This window comes from Sabethes cyaneus, chromosome 2, assembly GCF_943734655.1.
Source record: "Sabethes cyaneus chromosome 2, idSabCyanKW18_F2, whole genome shotgun sequence".
Taxonomy (NCBI): Eukaryota; Metazoa; Arthropoda; class Insecta; order Diptera; family Culicidae; genus Sabethes; species Sabethes cyaneus.
The window spans coordinates 43447405-43465691 of NC_071354.1; the positions used below are offsets into that span (position 1 = coordinate 43447405).

At 41.9% G+C, this 18287-nt stretch overlaps 1 protein-coding gene across 1 annotated transcript; it reads left to right on the forward strand.

Moving 5' to 3' along the window:
- Window positions 1-2734: 2734 nt before the first annotated feature.
- LOC128734939 (tyrosine-protein phosphatase non-receptor type 23) lies at window positions 2735-17259 on the forward strand. Its single transcript, XM_053829354.1, has 8 exons — window positions 2735-2912; window positions 3189-4811; window positions 4879-7659; window positions 7726-7869; window positions 15914-16042; window positions 16108-16474; window positions 16540-16659; window positions 16737-17259. The coding sequence occupies exons 1-8, from the start codon at window positions 2829-2831 to the stop codon at window positions 16850-16852; spliced, it is 5364 nt and encodes a 1787-aa protein (XP_053685329.1). The 5' UTR covers window positions 2735-2828; the 3' UTR covers window positions 16853-17259.
- Window positions 17260-18287: the final 1028 nt, after the last annotated feature.

Here is an 18287-nt window from a genome sequence, read left to right on the forward strand (position 1 = left end):
TTTGCAATAAAACTATCTCATTTTTACCACAGCGCCAACTGCTTGCCGAAAAAAGCTTTTGTTTGCGAATTGAAATTTGCGTAAACACCCACATAGAAATGCACGCCAAACAATAATGTAAAAAGCTATCAAAATTTGGTGCATAGCGAAACGGGTACTATGCAACGTGCTGGCAATACTGTAATCTGCATACAATTTCGGCTTCGCTCAAATTTTGGTCCGGTGGTCCAGTTTGACAGTTTATCTCTTAGCTAAAGCTCTGTTCATACTGACCCAACAAACATTTTTGTTGTATAATAACTTATCAAGCGCCTGTTCGCTGGGTTTAGGCTGTATAATGGTTGAATAAACTGCTCTTCTGCTCTTTGTTGGGGAAACTTCAGCTATCTGGTACCAGGTAATTGAAATGTTTTCCGATTTTCCGAAATATTTTAAGTGATACCGAGCATTACCAGATTTTGAGACACGCATTTTAAGGCGGAAGATAAATAATCAATCAGGAACAGGATATGTTTGGAGTAAACTGATTTACATAGCTTGCTTCACGGTTCACAGTATGAATGGTTCTTGCAAATCAATCTGCGCTTGCAGCGATGCGATGTTTGGTAATGGCTTCAGGAAACAATCAACTTTCCAGTCCATTGGTAATATGGTAATATTTTCTTTTCTTAAACTGTGAAAATTTAAAAAAAAATTATTATTGAAAATTATTAAATGCGAATTACAAGTTGATACGCTTATGTTCACCCCTAAGAAAGAATTGACGTCTGATGGTCAGTTCTAATTTGAAAACCAATTTTGACAACCATTTTCTACAACGGAACCTAAGTATCAAAGACCTCACCAGCGAAATTCGACTGTACTTCACACTACAAAATTGCTGAAGCGGATATCTATACCTTTTCGCGCGCTTAAAGGTGGCTAGTGGGTACAGTTTTCTACAATGTTTATTTGCTTTTGGGAACTCCGCTTACGTGTGCTTGAAAGTTGTACAACAACAATTAAGGCAGGAAATATCAACTTGGCGTGACTACCCGAAAAAAATCTACATTAAATTTTGTAGTAGAAATAATGCTTCTACAGCAGTTTTTATTGTAAACATTGAAATTTATAGTAAATTTTTTGTAAAAGTGCCTCAAATTCCAATTTTTTATAGTTTTTATTAATTTATGCTATGGAATTGGCCATATTTCATCATAAATTTGCTGCCTTTTTTAATTATATTTTGTTTTTTCGCCTAAAAAAATTACCATGACAGGACGATAACTTTTACTGTAAATGAAAATTTTTGTTCGCGAAAAACTAGATTTTTTTATTGTTAAGATACTTAAAAACCCGTCATTTTTATGGTAGAATGTCTGAAAACCATGAAAGTTATGGTGGACAATAATAAGTTTGATGGTTTGGTTATCTTTTCTGACAATGAATTTTTTTGTTTCTACTGTATTTTGTATCCTCTGTTACAATAATTTTTATCTTCGTGCTATTGTTAGTTTTTCCGGGTAAAGTTGCCAAAGGCATGCTAACAAGGGACTGGCAACCCTATCCCTACTCAATGTGTTTGACAGTAGCCAACATCTACCGCCGGCGTGGGTATTATTTGCAAAAATCTGGCTAAGATTGGAAAATACTACCCGTCTGCAAGCATACCGGCTTTGCAGAGTGAAACGAACAGAACGTATACCGGTGTCATGCTGTTTCATTTACGCAAATGGTTAGATGTTGACTCCAAAAACATGGCTGCCTAGCAGGACCGTGCATGCTAACGTTCTCCGAAAGTTGTACCCACAAGCCGCCATTACGCACGCGAAAAGGTCAATACACTGAAGTCGCTTATTACGCGGTTTGTTTTTTACGCGATTAATTTTCAGCGGGGTGGTGTGGCACTCATCGGTTTTGGTACCTTTGGTACTGGGACCTATTTAAAGGTTGATTCGTTTAAAAACAACTAAAACTAATTAGAAAGCAGTTAAACACAGCCTCTTAGTTATAATTATTATTAGCCGTTAGTTTCGATACGCTGGTTGGTTCCAAATTGTCGCCATCCGCAAAATTATGACAATTTCACACCCCTGCTAATTTTACGTGAATTACGGAATTTACGATTTTCGGAATATCGGATGTGCTCAAAACGTCTATTTTTTCGCGTAGTGTTGAAATCCAGTTTTTTACTCGAAATTTTGTTATTTTACGCGAATTTTGGAATTTACGCGGTTTTGATTTACGCATCCTTCGCGTAAAAAGCGACTTGAGTGTATATATGATAATATTATGAAGTGTCTTACCCTTGGACCCCTCGCTTTCTGGTCCACCAGTGCGTTGGTTTTACGAGTTCATTTTTTCGAACTGCTACTGTATTTTACTGGTTGCACTTGCACCCACTGAGAGGCACAGTAGCGGACAATCGCTTTGCAGCACTGGTGCCGTAATGTCCAGGTTATGTTTTCATTTTGAAGCATATCAATCGTCACTCTGAAAATATTGATTTGGGCGGCGCGAAGAGTTATCAAAGACATTTAAAAAATTAAGTAAGCATGCGAAGAAACCGAATAATCTAATTTACGCTCACTAATGACTATTTAGGATTAGAAAAAACCTCGGAAAAAACTTAAAATGTTCCAAGGGTTTAAGGTTTTAATTTTTTTAAGTTTACCTGGCATCCCTTCCTTGTTGTCATTAATGTTTTTGTAACATTTTTCTTTGTGCAAACGTCATCGCGGCTTTGTGAAGAAGAAAAATCAGCAGTGCAAAATCTTCGATCGGATTCGGAAATTTATTTCATCGTAGCATAAAAGTCGAAAAATTGCTGCCTAATCGCATAGCTCACCATGGAGGCCGTTCCCCGTATGCCGATGGTCAGCTTCGAGCTGAAAAGCTGTCCGGAGAGTACCTCCTTTGGCCCGCTGAAGCAGGTAAGTTTTGCTTTTGCGTGAGTTGGGAGATGGCAAATTTTTGCTATAAAGCAAATTCAATTAGCTGTTTTGAGGACATCTTCCTCGATAGGGGTGATCATCAGATCATTAGATAAAACCGGTTTAGTATTAAAACAATTATCAGCAAATAATTGTGTTAAGATTGTTATGCTTCATACATTTTGAATTTACATAATAAATTCATGTTTTGATCATCTCTAGTAGGTAACAGGAAAGGTGACTCACCTTCAATTGTTTTGGGCTATTTTTTTGCAGTATGTCGCAGAATACTATCACGAGGATCCGGATTCGTACTCAAAGGAATGCTATCAACTGGAGCAGTTGCGAGGTATGGCCATGCGACCGTCACATGACGTCGAAGGGACGGCAGTGGTTAAACGATACTACTGTCAGCTGCATTCGCTTCAGAACCGATTCCTGCTGAACCAGTTGCCTGAAAGTCAGCAAATGCTTAGTTTCAGCTGGAAGGACCTGTACAGCGGCGCGACACTGCAGAAGAACAATATCAAATTTGAGATGGCAGTGATATTGCATAATTTTGGTTCGCTGCACACACAGCTGGGGGCGGCGGAAAGTCGTGCCGATCCTGAGAGTATGAAGAAGGCGTGCACTCATTTTCAGTGCGCTGCGTGGGCTTTCGGTTATATTAAGGACAATTATGCGCTGCTGCTGCAGGGGGATCTTTCCACTGAGCTGTTGATTTTCATGCAAGCGCTGTGCTTCGCACAGGCTCAAGAGTGCATTATGGAGAAGAGTCTGTGTGACAATCGCAAGTCGGGTATAATTGCGAAGGTAACGGCTCAGATAGTTACGTACTACAATTCAGCACTGGCTGCTCTATTGACTCAGAATGGAGAAGATGGACGAATTCAGGATATTGTTGGAAGCAAGCAGTTCAAGGAGTGGAGAAAGTATGTCAAGTTTAAGATTTCCTATTTGTCCTGCATTCTTCTGCTTTACCAAGGACAACAGTCGGAGGAGCAGCAAAAAATGGGCGAACGAGTTGTGCTGTATCAGGCTTCTTTCGATAAACTAGAAGAAGCGAAAAAAGAATCGAAAGGTCTAGCTAATATCGAACAAATTAACGACGCGCTTCAGTTTACGATGGACGTAGTGGAGGCAAAGCGAAAGTCGGCAAAAAATGAAAACGAATTTATTTACCACGAAGAGGTGCCGGAATTGAGTGCTATTTCTGCTGTACAAGGTGCGAATCTGGTTCATGGTATACCCTTCAGTGTGACTGATCCGGATGCCATGGGGGAGGATATTTTCCATCGGTTGGTACCGATGAAGGCTCATGAAAGTAGTTCGGTTTACAGTGAGGAGAAAGCCGATCTGCTGCGGTCGGTTGGTTCCCGGGTAGAGGAGAAAGATTTGGAATTGACTTCGTTTATGAGTTCGCTCAATTTAGACTCGATCAACGTTCAAAATCCGAGCAGCTTTAATGAAATTCGACTGCCACAGGGTCTGGTTGATCGCTGTGCCGATTTGAATGCTAAACCGAATGCCATTCCAGATTTGGTGCAATCGATGTCCAACCTGGCGGAAAGCTGTACCGAAGTGGAGATGATGTTGAAGGAAATCAAGCATCTGCTGAAGCAGGACGAAATTCAAGAGGATAGCTATCAGCAAAAGATTGGCCAGCGCTCGAATGGGGGTACCCACATAGCCGAACTGAATCGGGAGTTTACCAAGTACCAGGAGGCTCATAATAAGGCCGGTGAAAGCAACGATACGCTGCGCAAGGCGATGGGATTGCACGTGCACAATTTGAAAATATTGGCCCAACCGCTGAAGGATATTAAAGAGCAAATTCCTGCCAGCAGTGAGCAGTTTGACGAAATGACCTTGAAGGATTTGCAGGGGATTTTGGCTAAGGTAAGATGATTTGTTTCCTTGAAATTCTGTGTTTTTTCATAGTATTAAATCTGTTGTCTACCCGTAGGTTAACGAAATGCGCGAACAACGCGCCAAACTGTACCAGGAGCTGCGCGATAACGTAACGAATGACGATATTACTACACAGCTGATAGCACTGGAGAGTGGCTCGGATAGCAAAAAACGCATGCAGGAACTTTTTAAGAAGGAACTGGGAAAGCACGACCAGTTGGTGGCTTTGCTGGATGCCAATTTGAAGGCGCAAGCTAACATCCTGAAGGCTTTGACCGATATTTACGCTCGTTCTGCGCCGATTATAAAATCAATTAGCGAGGCCAAAACAAAAAGGGAGCAGTTTTTCTCCTCACTGCAAGGTTCGTACGATGTGTACGAGGACCTTCTTTCGAAGAGTGCAAAGGGATTGGAATTTTACCGGAAACTGCAGGTGAACGTGCAGAAACTGTACTCCCGAGTTAAGGCCGCCTGCGACGTTCAGGATGAGGAACGCAACCAAAAGTTGAAATCAAGCACGGCTATGAAGAAACAGTCTTCGGATTCTTCCTTACCAATATCGGCCTTCCGAGAGAGTCCAAAGTTAAGCGGGGGTCCGAAACTGAAGGACTATTTAAAATCAGGCAACATAAGTTTGGGCTCCATCAAAGCTGCTGGAATAGATGTCAATCCTTCCGGTTATGTTCCCCCTGTCCGACCCACACCAGTCGGGTCTGAAAGCACTGCTCCGGCGGTAAGCTCTGCATCCGGCAGTGGAGGATATTATCAAGACTCGTATGCGAATTATAATTATTATTCAACTACAACCGGAGCTACAAATGTACCGCCAGTTGCGGCGGATTATTCTCAGTACTATCAACAACAGCAACAAATCAGCAGTTATGGACCTGTTTCTACATTCCAGTCGAGTACGAATCCGACAATAACTTCTACACAAACGCAACCAACAGGTTTCGTCAATCCCATGTATCAGAATACAGTGAATAATTATTATGGCAATAGGCAAACTGCGGAATACAGTCAATATCCTGTTCCGCAACCCTCGCCAGCCTTATCAACAAGTTCTAGCGAGGTTGCGTCGACAGCGGCAGTGCCTCAGGCGCAGAATTGGAATCAGCTGAATCAACAATTCGGTGCAATGAATCTCCAAACGTCCACGACAGCAGCAACATATCAACCAACGGTTGATTCCAGTTCCGCCGCTGGTTATGTACCAGCTCAACCCTATCAAGTCGATAGCAGTGCCGTAAGTCAACAATATTCTACGACTCCTGCCTACAATGGCTACACAAATCAGACAGCTGCCCAATATCAGGACGTTTCTGGACAATATTATACACAACAACAACAACCACCACCACAGCAACTGCAACAACCTCAACCCCAACAGCAACTACAACAACATTTGCAAACCCCGCAAGGATCAGCTTATACCCAACCAACTCAATTACAAACCGATTCGCAAGCCACTGTTCCTTTGTCGTCGACTTCATATCCTTCTTATCCCGGCTATTCCTATAACCCTCAAACAGGTGCTTACGACTACATCGGCGTCAATCAATACAGTACCGTTACGCAAGCCTCGTACATAAATCAATACAGTAATCCCAATCAGACGACTGCAGGAAGTGTCGCAACGCCCTCGGCCACGCCATATTCGCCATCTGTAGCTGGATCTTACGACGTCAACCACTCCCAACAGCAACAGCCTTCATACGTAACTGCGTACAGCAACTCCTTGACGCCATCAACAGTAACTCAGTCTGTTACAACTCCAGCTGCAGCAAGCATTAATAATAGTGCTCCAGCTTACTACGGAAGCTATAACTACAACCAAACCCAACAACCGCAATCCTCGGATTGCAACCAGCAGTACTATCCACAGGACCAAACCCAAAATTCCGCTTATTTTAGCTCGGGATATGGATCTAATGTAAACCAATATCAGCAACCGATAGTGAATAACCAACCGACGGTAGGACCAGCGACAGGCCAGTACTCCACTCCCTCTAATCCTAGTACAACGAACAACGCCCCCAACACTCCCTACGGATACAATTCAGCAGTCAGCTACCCAAATACGACAACCGAACCAACTCAGCCTCAAAGTTATCAACCGCCAGTTCCCGCCGTCCCCCAGTCAACGTCAACCGAACAACCACATACAGCAGTAACCACTCTACCGGCGCAGACCCAGCCTCAACCCGCCGCCAGTTCAACAGTCATCAAAAAATCCTCCAACCTCGACCTCCTATCCGGTCTCGACTTCACCCCCGTTGCTCCGGCGACTGCAGCTCCCATTCTACAACCTCAGTCGGTCCTAACTCGAACCACAGCTGATGACGAAGTAAAGAGTGAAGTCCTCACCCCTACCAAGGTAGGAACCGCCGATTCGCTGCCAGCGGATGTGCTCCCCTCCGCAACACCGAACAGTTTTAAAAAACCATCAGCGGAACCATCGGCGACGAGCTTCGGCGATCGGAAACCGAGCGTTGACAACCTATCCATCTGTTCCGATCTGAGTTCGATCGATCAGAATTTCGACTGGGAAAGTGCATCACTGCGTGCGGCGGTAGTACCCGTCACAGCAGCAGCAGTGGATTATCCGCCTGCAGCGGCCAGTGCCAGTGCGGTAACTGCCAGCAATAACATCAACAACGTCAACAACAGTATTCTGGTGCAGCCTGCGCGTGATCCCTTCGAGGATCAGGCCACCCTCAAATGGTTCCACAAGGAGGTCGAACGGCTGGAAAAGTTCATCGATACACTGAATGTGAAAACACTGAACGGTACGACTCCGCTCGACGGCAAATGGAAGGAGCTGCAGGATATGCTGGTAAGGGCGTTGGTTTTTATCAGTATTGACCAATTATGAACTGTGTGCGATCGGTTTTTTCTTTAGGTGAAAGAGGAATCGAAACGACAAGTCGGTGTGGCGAGGCTGTTTCCGGAAAAAAACCGATCAATCGATTGCGTGCCCTATGACCATGCTAGAGTGACGCTACCGACCGACACCGACAATTACATCAATGCAGTTTTTGTGAAGGTAGGTCGAAATGAGCTTGCTTGATCCTCAATCGACATAATATGATGATGATGTGCAATATTGTTGCTGAAAGTGTCCGTTTATGAGAACCGGTTCCGAATTTTAGTGTCCCTAAGGGCTCAAATAATGCGTTACGTGGCTTGTTACTGCTGATATGCTTATGGTTGATCATTTGTTAGCAAATATCAACATGTTAAGCATATTTCTCATTCGATTCTGAGTTTTTGAGACGCGTGGATTGGGTTTTTTGTTCGCGAAGGCCGCGTTTTTATTCAAAATCTGGTGGCTGCTGATAGTTTAATTAAATTTTTGTTCGAAAAGCTGACTGTACTACGAGGTTTTCGGGTGTGCCTAAAAACACTCCATCTTTGCCAAAATAATCCACGTAAGAGTAACGAGATCCCAGGGAGTAGCACAAATGCCAAGTGAGGAGACTACCAAATCTGTAGCCTTACATCGACACTCGTCGGAAAATTCCAAAATTGCACTCCGGGCAAGCAAATATTTGCTAGCCCATATTGCACGACTGACCCGCTTTGCATTTCTAGGCCATTAGATGTCAACACTCCTGCCTTCCAGGGACGACGCAGAATTGCCGTTTCCTTGACGACCGTAATCTTCCGCGAGCTACCAGATCGAAGACAGCATGTGATCTTCTACCAACATGTAGGTGGCATGAATTCTCGGGTCACTGACTATCGTATAGCCGTTTACGATCTGAGCTATGATATCATCGTCTTAACCGAGACCTGGCTCGATTCACGTACACTTTCTAGTCAAGTGTTCGGCTCCGACTATGAAATTTTTCGCTGTGACAGAATTCCGCAAAACAGCCGGAAATTAACTGGAGGGGGCATTCTGATAGCAATTCGTGAGGGAAAAAAGCGACGGCTATAGACAACAAGGATTGGGACTGCTAGGAGCAGACCTGGATTTCAGTTGCGCTACATGATCGGAACTTGTTTTTATGCGTTGTGTATACCGCGCCTGACCGGACTCGTAACATCGCTCTTATCAGTACGCACTGCGAATCTGTCTTCGCTGTGATCGAGAGGGCTGCTCCAGTCGACCAGATTATGATACTGGGGGACTACAATCTGCCTGACACAACGTGGAAGCAATCGCAAGGCGGTTTCCTGTATCCCGATCAAACTCTTTCTGTACTCCACACTGGTGCTACCAGTATTCTCGAAAGTTACAGTGCCGCCACCCTATCACAAGTCAGTCACGTCGTTGACGAGCATAACCGCTGCCTGGACCTCTGTTTCTTTTCTACACAAGATGCCGTACCATTCCTCTCAACAGCACCACTACTTTTAGTTAAAGATGTACCTCATCATCCTCCGGTAATCATCTCTGTGGAAGACAACTATACTAGCGATTTTGACACCACCACCGCTGCTGTTACGTACGATTTTTTCAGTGCAGATCATCGCAGCATCGCAGCCTTCCTATCATCAATTGATTGGGATAACATGATTAACGATCATGACGGCGATACTGCCGTCCAAATCATTTCAAATGTTTTGTCGTATGTCATTGATAGACATGTCCCGAAAAAAGTAAGTCGTTCTGGATCACGTGCTCCTTGGCAGACGAGTGAATAGCGAAAACTCAAATCGCTGAAAGTTTTCCAGACGCTCTCAGCACTAAACTACAGCATCACTACGTTAGAGTAAATCACGAGTTCAAGCGAGTCACTCGTGTTTGTTTTCAGCAATTCAGAGGAAACTCAGGTCGCACCCCAAAACTTTCTGAAAGTTTGTGAACGAGCAACGCAAGGAATGCGGGCTGCCCTCCTCTATCATCTATCGCGATGAAACTGCCTTAAATTTTACAGACATATGCAGCTCATACGCTGAAAAGTTTGCTAGCGTGTTTAGCGTCATGAAATTTTAACCAGCGACGATGTCGATTGCGCTGCAAGTAACGTCTCATCGTACTGTCAAGCTCGAAGTAATCTGAGAATAAACACCGAGATGACCTGCATTGCCGCTACGCAACTGAAATCCTTCTTCAATCCCGGGCCTGATGCAATTCCGTCCGCTCTCTCGAAGAAGCACATCTCTTGTTTGGCTAGACCACTACAGCTCGGATTCCAGAAGTCCATCGCCAGCGGTATTTTTCCGTCTTGCTGGAAACCTGCTTACATGTTTCCAGTGCACAAAAAAGGCAACAAGCGAGATGTGGACAATTATCGAGCAATTACATCGTTGAGTGTCATCTCGAAATTGTTCGAGCTAATCGTCTTAGAGCCACTTTTTTCACACTGGTCACTTGGTTCACTACTGCTAATTTACTGTGCCTTACTACGCACATCGTCGCCAACATGTCTGCAATGACGCAAACCGACGTCATATATACCGACCATTCCACCATTACCATTCTGCGTCACCTCAGGTATTTCGCAGGGTAGTCATCTCGGACCGCTCATAGTCCTACTCTATTTCAACGACGTGAACCTCGTGCTTGAAGGATCAAGGTTATCATATGCCGATGATCTGAAAATATTCATCCGTATCCGCTCAACTACAGTGGTAACAGAGGTAAATCACTTAAGGTGCTCTGTAATATCCTTCTCACGTAAAAAGATGCTGTTGTTTTCAACTACACGCTGCTATCGAGCACTATCGAGCGGGTCGATCATATCAAAGGCCTAGGTGTAATCTTCGATACAAAGCTAACATTCAGACAGCGTGTATCTTATATCGTCAACAAATCCTCTACGACCATGGCATTCATTTTTAGAATCGCCAAAAGTTTCACCGACGTCTACTGTTTAAAAGCATTATACTGCTCCCTGGTCAGATCGACTATGGAGTACTGTTCTGCAGTTTGGAACCCGAACTACCACAACAGTTTTGAACGAATCGAATCCATCCAGCGCCGCTTTCTGCGTTTTGCCCTTCGTCGGCTGCCCTGGCGAAATCCGTATCACTTATCGAGCTACGAAAATCGATGTATGATGATCTACCTAGATACTGTCTCTACACGGAGAGATACATCTAAAGCCCTGCTAGTCGCTGATACTTTGCGAGATAAAATAGATTGCCCTCAACTTCTAGAGCGAATCGACCTTAATGTGCAACCTAGATCCCTTCGAGATGCTATGCTGAGGACGTCATACCACCGTACGAACTACAGCAAATATGGGACCCTCAGCGGTCAACAGAAGACGTTTGACAAGGTAGCATTCATATTCGATTTCCATCTATCGCGCCAAACTCTTCGTGAACGATTCAACCGCTTCTTCAACCGGTCCAATTAACTTGTCTATCCGTTTAATTAAATTTATGTGAATTTATTACTATTTATAAACTTTACCACTAGTTTTAGGAAGTTAGATCATCATTAGGAGCTTGTAAGTCTGTTGATGCAATAAATAAATAAGAGATGACTCGTCGGCCGTCACTTGCCTAGAAGTCATTAAACTAGAAAAAGATGCCCCAGAAAAAGCTGGTTTCGGGGTATGCTAGAAAATAATCAAGCTGGGAAAGTTTCGTTCCAAACTGAACTTAAAAAAAGGTTGAAAATTTCACAAAACTACAGAACATTGATTTTAAAAAGTAGAACCTCATAATGTACTGTCCAAGATTCGCTAAGAAAACAATACTTTTTGTCAGAAATGTACCTTTGGAATTTGACGAGGAAGATTTAAAATAGTTTACCCAATGTGGTGCTGAAGTGATCTGCAGGTTGTAAGAATCAAACGTAACGTTGCTAGAAGATCAACACATAGAACCTAAAAGTGACAATCAAAGTAAAGAAAATACCGTAGATCCTGAAGATATACGGAGTAAACTTCCGATTTGAACTCTATATATTCCCTGTAAAACAATGAAATTCATGCTGGCGTTTTAGTCATCCAGGTAAAATATGCTGAATTAATACAAAGTGTCAAAATTGCGGGGAACCCGGAAGCGACGAGCATACTGATTGTAAAAAACAATCATGATGCATCAATTGTAAACAAAGTCGTCAAGCAGGAAACAGACTTTGTCCGGAAAGAAAGCAAAGATATCATTTTCTACAATTGGGAGAGATTCATGTCACCTTAGAAGAAGCGCAAAGCGATTAGTTACAAGCTACAGTAAACTCGAAGAGAAATCGAAACAGATCAACTATTGATTCAGATAACCACAGAATTGACCCACATTGTCAATGCAGTGAAAGCACCAGAACAAGTCGAATCGACAAGCAGAATAGAATAATGGTGAATAAAACTCTAAAGATATACCAACACAATATACAGAGTATCCGACCCACTGATATATCAGGAGAAACTTTGCACAAGCCTGGTGAAAAAAATATAGATGTGGTTCTCTTCCAAGAAATTTGGCTAGAAGCAAAAGAAAATTTTAAAAGAAAAAACTAACATTAGAAGAACAGCAGGGTGTGGAGGAGTAGGTATTTTGCTCAATGACGACCTAACTTTTAGTGAGTATACAATGCCCAATTTGGCTCCTTTCGAAGCAGTAGTAATGAAAAACATCGCATCAAGAATCTTTTTTGCTGTCAAATGAATCAAGAAGTCAGGAGAAATATTCATAGGTGCTGATTCCAGTGGTCATCACACGTCGTGGAGTCGCGCCTTTACAACGAGCAGAAGAGGAAATTTGCTGTTTGATCAAATTGACGATTCGGCTTTAGTAATTCTGAATGATGGTACACCAACAACCATTCCGTTCCGACCACAGATGCGCAGAAGTCTGCAGTAGACGTAACACTATCTGCACCTGACTTGACCAGAATGCCAGAACGTCTACGAAGCGACGGCATTAAATGAGGATTTTGGTAGCATACACTGAATTATTCAGTGCAACATCCCAGTTTTAACGGAAAAAATAAAAAGGGTAAACAAAAACAATGTGATTTCGCTATTGAATAAAATGAAACCACAATAGTTCTCTTCTCCTAATGAATTGGTGGACATTTTTTAAGGAAGTAATCGAGTAATGTTCGTTTGAAATCAGTAACAAGAAAGCGAACTATCTGAAACCGTGGTGGACTCATGAAATCGGAGAGTAGTATCAGTGTTAAAACTTTCGGAGAAAATTGATTTATCAACCCCTTTTAAGCAGCCGTGGAACATTATAAAAGGAATAGATACAGTACAGCGCTAATTGGAAACAACAGAAATAAAGAGTATCCATTTAGAGCAGGGCAAACATTTTTTTATGGATTATTATTTTAAAAACAAACTTAAATTATTCAACAGTCGGCATTGTAGTTGCGTTCTGAATTAGAAATATTCGAAAGACAGGAAAGTGAACAAATTCTGCCCCCGAACCTCAGACACGTATGTTATACTCAAAAACTTAGAGTGGAGCCTATCATTAAAAATTTTTGAATCGCTGTGCAAAATTTTCTTTGCGGACAATATCCCGGGCAAGTGGGTAACGAGGGAAAATCGCCCTATTCCCAAGAAATCATTTGACCCTTCTTTGTCAAATTCCCGGCGACCGATCTCGTTGATGATTAATTAAATTAATTAACGCGGTGGTAAAACAACTACAATTTTGATGTCCTGAACGTAAACAATTTTGTTGAAGTGTAAAACCGCCGATATCACGTTTAAACATTAAATCTAGTCTAATTTGATGTCCTGAAAGTGAAATTGTAAAGTAAAGTGAGCGGCCACCCTTTCCTTTTGTCAGATTGCATTCATATACTGTAAGAATTTGTTCGGGTCTGTTGTCGTGCTCGGAAACAGGGATGAAGGGATATTTGTGCATGTGACGTGACGCAACAATTCTCAAAGCGAGGAAAATCAGTGACTCTCTTATCCGAGAATAGTTTTGAATGTTTCATTTGCTGCTTTGCGTCAGTTAGTTGCCTGCCATTCTTTACATAGTTACAATAGTCAAGCATTACATTTAGATTAATTTCTTTCGAAAATGATGGACAAGACAAGGCAGGAGGTATAAGGCAGCAAGGTACAAAACATGTTCCAAACAACTTTAACTTAGTAGTTTCTACGAGTAGAATCAATATATATAGAATGCCAGTGTCGCTGCAGTGCTCGTGGTAAACATCACACATTTGAAAATTACGTATTTACACTGTATGCGCATATGTGTGAGTGATCGATTCAAAACGGGAATCTGATTGTCAAACTAAAAAGGCAACCCAATAAAAAATCCTGCTTTTCCGTAAATCACGTAGGATAAATCACCCGATTTGGTCGTTTTGGGGTATTTCGTCGGCAGGAAAATTTTCTATTGGGCAATTTGACAATGTAGTTCCCGTATCCAAGACACGAACCAGCAACATGTTTGCCACCAAAATATCCATGACACACCAGCGACACTGGCATTCTATATATATTGATTATACTTTTCTACGCAAACCCTGATGTTCGCCTTTTTTAAATCAGTCCCGCTGTGCAGCGTGCCGACATTCTATATTCTCGTGCATGAAGCTCATGCTTGTTGTATATAATGATTATGCACGTTTAATCAAAGTGAGCAGATTTTACCAATTCAATCCTATTTTATCAACAGCACATTTTTTCCCTACACTTCTAATGAAACGGCAAACATGCGTATTCATTCAGAATCATATTATAACCGAACACTACAGTTGTAGCACATTTTTCCAACACAGATATCAAATTCGCCTAGGCTTAATCGTCTCGCAGTAAAAAATTTGCGATCTGTTGGGACAACGAATTTGTGTCATTTTTTCTGGCACACTTCCCTAACATACACACCAAATTGGACTAGGTTTAATCGCGTTCGTAAAAAATCTGATGGCACGAGGGGTCTTTGTCACTTTTTCTGGTGTACTTCCCAAGCAAGGACATCAAAATGGTCTAGGTTTAATCGCGGTGTTGAGAAATCTTGTTGAAATGAGGAAACTTTGTCACTTGTTTTGGCTTATTTCCCAAGCACAGATAGCAAATTGGTATAGGTTTAGATCATCGTAAAGAATCTTCCAGCCAATCACGAAGCGAGAATTCTGGTAAAACAGGTTCATTATTTACAATTTTTCAATAGTTCAACCCATAGTTCAAGAACCCATACTTTTCTTCATTTGGGTCAAATCTTAGAAGATTTTCCGATCGAAAGTTCACTTTGCTCCCGAAACCTCAGTCCGTGTCGTATTTTATACTCAAAAATTTAGAGTGGAGCCTAGAATCAAAAATGTTTGAAATGCTGTGCGAAATTTTCTTCACGGAGAATATCCCAGGCAAGTGGAGAACGAGGGAAATTCGCCCTATACCGAAGAAATCAGTGAATTCTTCTTTTCTAAATTCCCGGGGACCAATTTTGTTGATGAATATAGAAATTAAATTAATTAACGCGATGGTAAAACACCGGCTAAATGAGATAGCCAGAATCAAATGTATAATCCCGGATCTATCGTTTGGATTTAAGAAAAATCAAAAAGGTTGTGTAAAAATGGTGGGGAATGCAAACAAAAAACAGCTCCATTGAGATAATTTCCATGCATTTACGGGCTATTGTCCAGATCTACGAAAGGTTCCAGTATACATCTCTAGTTGCAATTTTAAAAGAGAATCACTAAGGACTTGGATTAGGTTTTATGCGTCTGGGATGCGTGAACCACTTCGAGCCAGGTCGTCTCTGGCTTTGCGCCTATAATATCTTCATTTGAGTAAAATGTATAGTTGGAGCGTTAGACAAAGTAAAGATGCCTATGTTCTATCCAGTAAATAAAACTTTGGTAGTTACCTTTCCTACGGCATTTCTCAATTTTAGCTATGAATCATGTGGTTCTCTATACCATAATTGAGTTGTATCAGATAACACTGGCTGTATTATTTGCAACGCAATTAGATAAGTTTATACGTTTTTGGGAGATGTTCACTTTCTTACGCTTTTTGTTTGTTTTTTTGGTTTTTGCAAATGACTATCTCTCAGTTTCCCAAGGATAAATCATCGGTAAGTTATCCGGTGTAGGCTTGTATGAAATTTTCTATATTCCATTTCATACTATCTAAATTTGTATGCTCGTTTTAAATTGTTGTAAGAATAATAACGATTAGGTATAATGGATAACAATCAATTTTTTTTTCTAGGATCTCGGCTTTGGGTGTCCTCAAATGATCCTGGCGCAGACTCCGCTGCAGAACACAGTGAATGATTTCTGGAACATGATCTGGTCTCAAAAGGCAACGGTTGTTGTGTGCTTGCACACGCCCAATGAGGTTTGCTCTTTTAATCCATCAATCCGAATTCAGTATATGGACGAATTTCATATCGTATCCTCTAGATTTTGGACACTTTCTGGCCCTGCGACATCAATCAAGAACTAACCTACGGCGACGTTTCAGTATCACTAGTCAAACAGTTCGATTTGACGCACTGCATCGAGCGAGCGTTGCGGGTCACAATGCTCGGTTCGGATGTAATTTTAACCGTTACGCTGATTCAGGTGAAACTATGGCCTAAACTGTCGGCGGAATACATGCTTGGAATTGCCCAGAACGTAATCGGTGCCTATCGACAGCAGAGTCAGGAGCTGAAGCAACTAACACCCTTGATTGTTAACTGCCTGAACGGTTCCGATCGGTCCAGTTTACTAGCGGTGGCTATTGCTTCAATTTTGGCAACCCAGTCACGAAAACCGGTTCTAATAAGTAACAGTTTGCTCGACGTTGCTAAATGTTACTATATTTTATTAATGGTCCATTTAAACTTTCAGATGTGGTGGACATCTGGTATCGAATATGCTGTCAGAGAAAGGGAGCCCTTCGTGATCCGAATTATATTCAAATGTCCTACAACATCGTGCTGAATAATGGGCATAGTATTCTGAACAAACGTAAGTGTTACTTCTCTTTATTATTATACTTATAAAAAGAATGTTTTTCTTTCTATTGTTTGATCGAAATAATCCAGGCGGTATAATGACATCCTATCAGATGAAAACGGTACAAACGAATGCTGCCGCCGAAAAGGAGGAAACAATCAACGACCCTTTCAAAGATCTGGATCCTTTGTGGAAGCTCAAGTGAGCGAGCGAGCGAAAGAGTTCTGGAACCGTACTCCGCGAAGCAGCAACCAATCTTACTACACGTTCCGTTCGTATGCATTGATCTAGGTTACTGTTCAACAGAAATATGTAGGCTTTCCGCTGCACGTACGTAGCACTATTACTGCTTGGGACAAAGCGTTTATCATTGTTAAATTCGCTGCATATTAAGGGCGCAAGAAATATTTTAATATATTCACAATTATTATCGTATACCCACTTTACTATGGAAGCTGATTTATTGATTATTGCTAAAGCAAATCTTTAATTGAGTAATATATAATTACCTATACATGAATGCGAGCGTGATCAGGAAGAGAATGCACCTTGCAGGAAAGAACTGAAGTTTTGGATATTTGCTAGAAGTTTACTAGAAGCATGCAATAACGAATAATATATGTTAAATCTAATATCATAAATCACTACACTTGTGGATAATGTATTGAGAATCGCCTTCCCAGTTGGTTCCTCATGATTCGTGTGTCCTTGATTGTTTGCTTGTTTTATCTTTGGGGTTTTACCGAAAGATAGGATGTCAGGTCACAATCGGGTATTCTCTTGTGCTTGGCGGTGATATCAAATTTTGAAGATTTTTACGTAACTTATTTATAGGACCAGTCAACTTTAGGTAACTGACTTGAAACTGGAATACAGTTGACAAACGTTAACTGGCAGAGCTTGCTGAAAATATTTGTCATTGTTGATTTCCCAGTTGGTCTCAAGGCATGACACTTATCTAACAAATTAGGGGCTTGGCTGCGTAATCTGAAGAAACTCCGATTCGTTGCTGAAATTCGTCGTCTTACTTCGCGGCATGCATCGTTGTCATGTCACGAGCGTACGAAGGTAGGTATATGAATTTTTTCGCTACTTCACATCCTTCCCCATCCAGCTCCATTGTGGCACCAACACCATTGAGACTCTCACGTTCCCTGCTTTAGTCTATAGAACGTTACGAAAGCGGCTCCGGTCATTCCCGCTATTCTGTCCCATAATTTGACCCAAGAAGCGTCGCACGAACCAGCGTAACTAGCTTCGTCGGAAAACCATGTTCTAGTATCATCAACCACAGCTCGTTTCGTTTGACTGAATCGTACGCACGCCTTAAGGCCACAAATAGTGGAAGAGTCTTTAAGTTGTACTTCCGTAGAACTGTTAATTCTCTTACACTACTTTTAAAACAATGTCTGCTAATCATTGGCGGAACTAGGGGAGGTTAAGCCCTCCCTAGGAGGCCCCCCCTAGAAAAATGGACCTGGCCGCTAAAATAAAATGGTCGAAAAAAATACCAAGGGCTATTATAGCTCCCTCTAGAAATGCACGCTAGTTCCGCCAATGCTGCTAATATGAAAATCAAACACATCTAATTAATTCAACATGCTAAAGCACTTCTCCAGTGGATGGTTTTGACCAAACAC